Source organism: Papaver somniferum, chromosome 8, assembly GCF_003573695.1.
Source record: "Papaver somniferum cultivar HN1 chromosome 8, ASM357369v1, whole genome shotgun sequence".
NCBI classification, from domain to species: domain Eukaryota; kingdom Viridiplantae; phylum Streptophyta; class Magnoliopsida; order Ranunculales; family Papaveraceae; genus Papaver; species Papaver somniferum.
In genome coordinates, this window is record NC_039365.1 from 136,696,876 (window position 1) to 136,704,045 (window position 7,170).

The following is a 7,170-nucleotide window of genomic DNA, read 5'->3' on the forward strand; positions in this document are numbered from 1 at the left end:
GGGCGGCTCTCGAAAGCACGAAGGAGGCTTTCACCAAGAAGAGCAAGCCATTACTAGATGGTTTTCCTTAAATGTACTCTTGTCTTTTGAACTTCTTTATTTAGGTTTTTTTTGTTTTTGAAGGCGAACAGAGCGCCTAGCTTATGGTTTGGTTTTCTGGATTCTTGGGTTGATAGATAATTGTTACCTACGAGGGTTTTGGATTATTCTTTTGGAATGAATTGTTTTTTTTAGAATAATGCTGTTTTGGTTATGACTATATGTGGCATAAATACCCCAGGAAAGTCACGGAGTTGTGAATGTTGTGTTGTCAGTAGAAAGTATGGGATGAAGCATGGGGATAGCATGACTGTCGGTTTCTACTATTTATGTGAAAATCCTAGGTAGTAGAACATGCAACTCCTCTGACGAGACTTACTTGATTTTTAGAGTCTCCCAACAAAATGGATCTCCCTGATGTAAATATGAGTTTTGTGGGCGGCGGCGCCGTGACTGTGAAAAGTCCCCAATCATTCCTAAGTCCCCAGTCGTTCCAAAGTCATCTGATAAGAGGCGGCTAGTCTGCTTCCATCATCTTGATATCTGGGTTGAAAAGATGGAATCAGAAACCCGGAATTGATATTATGACCGATGGATTAATCTCCCACTGTGGTCTCCAATTATTTGAGGGTGAAAACAATTTCTGCCGATTTCGGTAATTTCGATTGTGTGGGTGAGAAATGATTCTAAACCTTAAACAATGTACTGCAAGGGAGTACTTTGATTCGAGAGATAAATTTGTACCAATCCGGCCTAAACTAAGAAATGGCCATTCCATACTTGTTTCGGGCACAAAGTGGAGGAGAAGGGTTGGTCTAGGGAGGGAAGCGAAGAGACTGTTGAGACCAGAATAGTTGATTCAGGAAGAATAATTGTTTGACGACTTGTATCAGAAAAGGGAAAGCTAACAGATGGGAAAGCTAACAAGTGATTTCTGAGTGTTGTATTCTCCTGACCAAAACTTGTTTTTTGGTGGAAATAGGTGAGACCTATTTATACAAGACTCAACGAAACGTACCCTGGTCTCATAAGAAGTAGAAACAGTTGAGTAAATGGAAGAAAGCGGTAACGGGTAATGCCTGGAATTGATGTTTCCATGATGAAGGGAACGTTTCACCATTACTTCTTGTATTTACTAACCGCCTCACTCTTATGACACTTTCTTGTAACGGGCATAGTGTACGCCGCACGCTGTAAACCGCCAGACCAATACCCTGATGAGCATCCCCTAGTTTGTGACATGTTTTGATGTATCGAGTGTTTTGGTGGAAAATGTGTACCATGTTGCTATTGTTTGGCAAGTTAAGATTGAAAGGCTTGCTGATTCGATGGTGAATTTCGACGGTCGAGATTTCACATCTCGAGAGGAATGTTGGCCATTGATTGTGGTTACCTTCCGTTGGTAGCCCGTGGCATGGCCAAGGTGCAGGCATGGCTTGCGCCTACTCTTGGCGTGGCTAATTAGGGTTTGGTGCCGTGACATAAGAATTGGCATAGCTAGGTATGTGCCGTGTCCAAGGAGTTGGCAGCCTAGCCAAAGGTTGCCATAAGTCGTTTGGTGGCAAGTTTCTACGTCTAAGATCTGCATCTCAGGAGGAAGGATATCCGTTGATATTTGCAACCTTTCGTTTGGCAGCCAGCGGTATGAAGGCATGGCCGGCATGACTTTGGCGTGGACAAATTAGGGATTTGGAACCGTGGCCAAGAGTTGGCACCGTAGCCAATATATTGCCACAAGTCGTTTGGTGGAAAGTTTATACGGCTAAGATCTGCATCTCTGGAGGAAGGATAGACGTCGATTGTTGCAACCTTCCGTTTGGCAGCCAGTGGCATGGAGGCATGGACGGCATGGCTTTGGCGTGGCCAAATTAGGGATTTGGCATCGTGGACAAGAGTTGGCACCGTACCTAAGAGATTTCCACAAGTCGTTTGGTGGCAAGTTTGTACGGCTAAGATCTGCATCTCAGGAGGAAGGATAGTCGTTGATTGTTGGAACCTTCCGTTTGGCATCCAGCGACATGGAGGCATGGTCGTCATGGCTTTGGCGTGGCCAAATTAGGGTTTTGGAAACGTGGACAAGAGTTGGCACCGTAGCCAAGAGATTGCCACAAGTCGTTTGGTGGAAAGTTTGTACGGCTGAGATCTGCATCTCAGGAGGAAGGATAGCCGTTGATTGTTGCAACCTTCCGTATGGAAGCCAGCGGCATTGAAGCATGGCCGGCATTGCTTTGGAGTGGTCAAACAAAGGTTTTAGCACCGTGGACAAGAGTTGGCACCGTAGCCAAGATATTGCCACAAGTCGTTTGGTGGAAAGTTTGTACGGCTGAGATCTGCATCTCAGGAGGAAGGATAGCCGTTGATTGTTGGAACCTTTCGTTTGGAAGCCAGCGGCATGCAGGCATGGCCGGCATGGATTTTTCTTGGCCAACTTAGGGTTTTGGCACCGTAGCCAAGAATTGCCACAAGTCGTTTGGTGGCAAGTTTGTACGGCTGAGATCTGCATCTCAGGAGGAAGGATAGCCGTTGACCGTTGTAACCTTCCGTTTGGAAGCCAGCGGCATGGAGGCATGGCCGGCGTGGCTTTGGCATGGTTTAGGCATGTCCAAGATAGGATTTTGGCATATATTTAGGTGCGGCCAAAATTAGGGTTTTGGCATAGTTTAGGCGCGGCCAAAATTAGGGCTTGGCATTGGGACAAAAGTTGCCAAGCGTTTGGTGGCGAACTTGGACGGCTGAGATTTGCATCTCAAAAGGAAGGGTGGTCGTTGATTGTTGCAACCCTTCGTTTGGCAGCCAGCGGCATGGAGGTATGGCCGGCATGGCTTCGGTGCGGCTGGCATGGTTGGCATGCCTTTGGCGCGGAGATGTGGCTGGCATGGCATGCCATTGGCACGGTGGTGCGGCTGGCATGGTTGGCATGCCTTTGGCGCGGAGATGTGGCTGGCATGGCATGCGATTGGCACGGTAGTGCAGCTGGCATGGTTGGCATGCCTTTGGCGCGGAGATGTGGTTGGCATGGCATGCCATTGGCATGGTGGTGCGGCTGGCATGTTGGCATGCCTTTGGCGCGGAGATGTGGCTGGCATGGCATGATGGTGCGGATGGCATGGTCGGCATGCCTTTCTCGCGGAGATGTGGCTGGCATGGCATGCCATTGGCACGATGGTGCGGCTGGCATGGTTGGCATGCCTTTGGCGCGGAGATGTGGCTGGCATGGCATGCCATTGGCAAGGTGGATTGGATGGCATGGTTGGCATGCCTTTGGCGCGGATTTGTGACTGGCACGGTGGTGCGTATGGCATGTTTGCATGCCTTTGGCGCGGAGATGTGGCTGGTATGGCATGCCATTGGCATGATGGTGCGACTGGCATGGTCGACATGCCTTTGGCACGGAGATGTGGATAGTATGGCATGCCATTGGCATGGTTGGCTGGCATGCGTGGCTGGCATGTCTAGAGATGATGCCAGTAAGTACCGACGGCCTTGCCGTGGAGCATGGCATATACATAAAAAAGGTACCCCGGTAATTTTACACATACATGTTGAATGTTTCAATAAATATGCTAGTGGCAACATCATTACTCAAGTGTGACGTCACTGTTTGACTAAGGTTTTACGATTTTAACCCTAAGCTAAAAACCACCATCAACAATCCCTATCAGAGATATTTCCTTCATCAGAAAGTAACCGGGTCTATAATCAATGGTTAGTATCATCTCTGATATTTTAGGCGATACACGAGCTTCCTGGGATATTGAATCAAAAACACTTGAATAGGAACAATGGATAATAATATGCATGATATCTTCATAATGTTGGTTATAAAACAACAATTGTTAGGAACATTAGGAAGAATTGAAGAAATATCTGCTTTCGTTGGAAGGGAAGCTGCAGGCACTTCGAGATACACAACTTGATTTTTTAGATGACTTGTAGTTTTCAAATACGAAACCCCATCAGATTGGGAAGATTAAATAAAGTGAGGATTCCTTATAGTATTGGACATAATTTTCATAGAGAATACACCATTCTTCAATAAAGTGAGGATCTCTTACTTGTAGTATCTTGATCGAAGAGATTGTTCAAGAAATTAAAATTCTAATTTCATGTATCCTGGCCAATTAACTCTCTCATTATGGAAGAAATCGAGCTTGAAAATTATTCTTTAAGACCGTCGAATGATATAAATCAAAAATCCATTTATCAAACCAAATAGATACCAATTGACTTGTGCTTATTCTCTATATGCAGTATGGTTTGATTAAAAGAATACAATTCAAATTCCTTTTTTTATGAATGTGGGAAGTAACTTTATTGTTTTTAAAATACCTATCTTGTAAATCTTATCCCAAAGTTCGTTTTTTGATTGCAAAAATCTCCCAGTTTATTTCCCTTGAGGAACTTGATTAAAAGCCTTCATATTTCTAAATACCAGCCCGCGCTTGACTTTTTCTCTTGCAAAATGAATCCTAAAATTCTAGGTAAACACCTTTATTTCAGTTTTCTCCCCCAAAAAATCATTTGAGCAGCTTCAATTTCTTGCAGAAGGTTATTAGGAAGGGAAAAAGCAAACATCTGATAAGTTGCCATCAAATTTAAGACTGAATAAACCATAACAAACCTTTTAGATTTATCTAACCATCTTGTTTTTCCATTTTTTTTGACACATTAAAGGGCAAATTTTATTAATAAAACAGCAGGCACTCATACAAGGTATGATAGCCATTGTGTAACAATACAAAAGAAAAACCAAGGCAAGAGAGCCTGGCTAACCAAGAAAGAAGAAAACATTAAGTTACAAGATAGCAGCATGCCAACTGTGAAGCACCATCTCCAGTGAGTAGTTCATAAATACTCCATCCTTCAAAAGCCAGTTCTAGAGCAGCATCTTAGTGTCATCAATCATCCTTTCAATAGAATGATACTTCACTTGATAAAATCTTTTATTTAATTCCAGCCAGATAGTCCATCAAATCGCAAATGGAATGACTTCCCAAATTTTCCACTTTTTAGATTTCTTCTTCCTCTTCTGCTTCCATTCCCATAAAGTGTTTTTGATACAGTCATTAGAAACCCACTGAATCTTATAACAATCCAAAAAAAAGTGCCACAATTTCCTTGTGATGTCACAGGGCAAGAAAATGTGGTCATTTGATTCAACAACTTTCTTGCAGAATAAACATCCATTTACAATGATTGTATTCCTTAGATTATCCATAGTAGGAGCAACATGATAACAAAGATACCATATGAGAAAAGATACTTTCATAGGAACTTTATGAATCCACACAATATTGAATGGAAAAGGATTACTTTGTGAACTGTCCATTGAAGAATAACAACCTGAAACTATGAAAGTGTCACCATTTCTCCAAATCCTGGAATCGTCACCAGTAGTTAATGAGTTTGGCTCAGGGATAAGATTAAACAGCTGCAACAATTCATTTAACTCAAACTCAAACATATCTCTTGCTAAGTTCAAGTTCCAAGTCCTAAAACCATTACAAGTAGAAACTACTTCAGACAGGGTATAATCTTTGCTTCTATGGATTTTGAAGATATTTAGAAAAAGATCTTTTAAAGCTACACAATTGCACCACAAATCTTTCCAGAACAGGCATCTGTTACCATTGTTAACTTGAATGATTGAGTTTGAAATAACCAAATCCTTACATTTTAAAATACATTCCCATAAACTCTTGTTAATTGACTTGTTAGAAGCATTAGGGTATTAAGCCATTGAATTGCCATCAAATTTATGATTAACCACTTTCCACCAAAGAGCATCTTTCTCATTACCATATCTCCAAATCCACTTAGCATGAAGAGCTTTATTCATAGTGCTAAGTTTCTTGATACCTACACCACCATTCTCTTTTGAAGTATTAACTATATCCCATCCAACCCAACCTCTTTTCTTGACTGTTTTAGAGCCTCTCCAAATGAAGTGCCTCATAATCCTCTTCATTTCCTTTTCAACAGATTTTGGTAACTGAAAAAGAGAAAGATAATATATAGGAAGACTAGACAGCACAATGTTAACTAAAATGATTATGCCACCTTTAGAAATGTACTTTCTCTGCCAACCACTTAACTTCTTTTGAAATCTTTGAATAATGACTTCCCATACAGAAGAAGCCTTTGATTTACTGCCCAAAGGAATTCCCAGGTAGTTAATAGGGAAAAAAAAAAAAACCAAATAACTCAGCACAAGCATTTGCATTTTGGGTTTCCCCCACAGGCACCACGACACTATTTTTAAAATTTACTCTAAGCCCAGGAATAAGCTCAAAAGCAAATAAAATATTTTTCAGATTTGAAATTTGCTCAGTACTGTCATCAATGAAAACAATTAGATCATCAACAAACTGCAAGTGTTTGATTATTGTACCTTGTGGAGCAGGTTTGAAGCCAGCAATAAGATCCATTGAAGCATCTTTTTTAATCATGAGAGAAAGAACTTTAGCTACCATAATGAACAAAAAAGGAGAAATTGGGTCCCCCTACCTAACATCCTTTCCACTTCTAAACAAACTTGAAGCTTGACAATTAATAGCCATGGAAAACCTCACAGAAGATAAGCACCAATGAATCCAGTTTCTCCACACATTACCAAAACCAAATCTTTGCATCGTAACATCTAAACACTTCCAATTGAGGTTATCAAAATCTTTTTCAAGGTCCACTTTAACTACCATCCCTAGAATTTGAAATCTTTCTCTAGCATCAATGAGTTCAGCTGCAATTAGAATCCCATCAGTTATTTGTCTTCCATCCACAAAAGCTCCTTGAAATTCAGTGATCAATGATGGTAAGACTAACTTAAGCCTATTAGCCAGAAATTTTGAAATGATCTTGTATACACCTCCAATGAGACTAATTGGCATATATTGGTTCATACAAACAGCACCATCACACAATTTAACCTCCAGTCCAAGAAACCAAACCTCTCAAATTCCTTGATCACTTCTTGTTTCTTGTTTTCCATTCACCTGATTAATTTTTAAATCTATTAATCAGATCCTCAAAAGATTTCTTCTTCGATTTGTGAACAAACAACGGATTTCCTGGATATTTCTCAGCTTCTTAGAGGGGGTATATCCATTTTGACCACGAAAGTTTGAGGACATA

At 41.4% G+C, this 7,170-nt stretch overlaps 1 protein-coding gene across 1 annotated transcript; it reads right to left on the reverse strand.

Annotated features, from left to right (window-relative positions):
- Window positions 1-6,542: 6,542 nt before the first annotated feature.
- Window positions 6,543-6,926, reverse strand: LOC113306081. Its single transcript, XM_026555067.1, has one exon. It carries the CDS (start codon window positions 6,924-6,926, stop codon window positions 6,543-6,545), a length of 384 nt encoding a protein of 127 aa, XP_026410852.1.
- Between the last annotated feature and the right edge of the window lie 244 nt (window positions 6,927-7,170).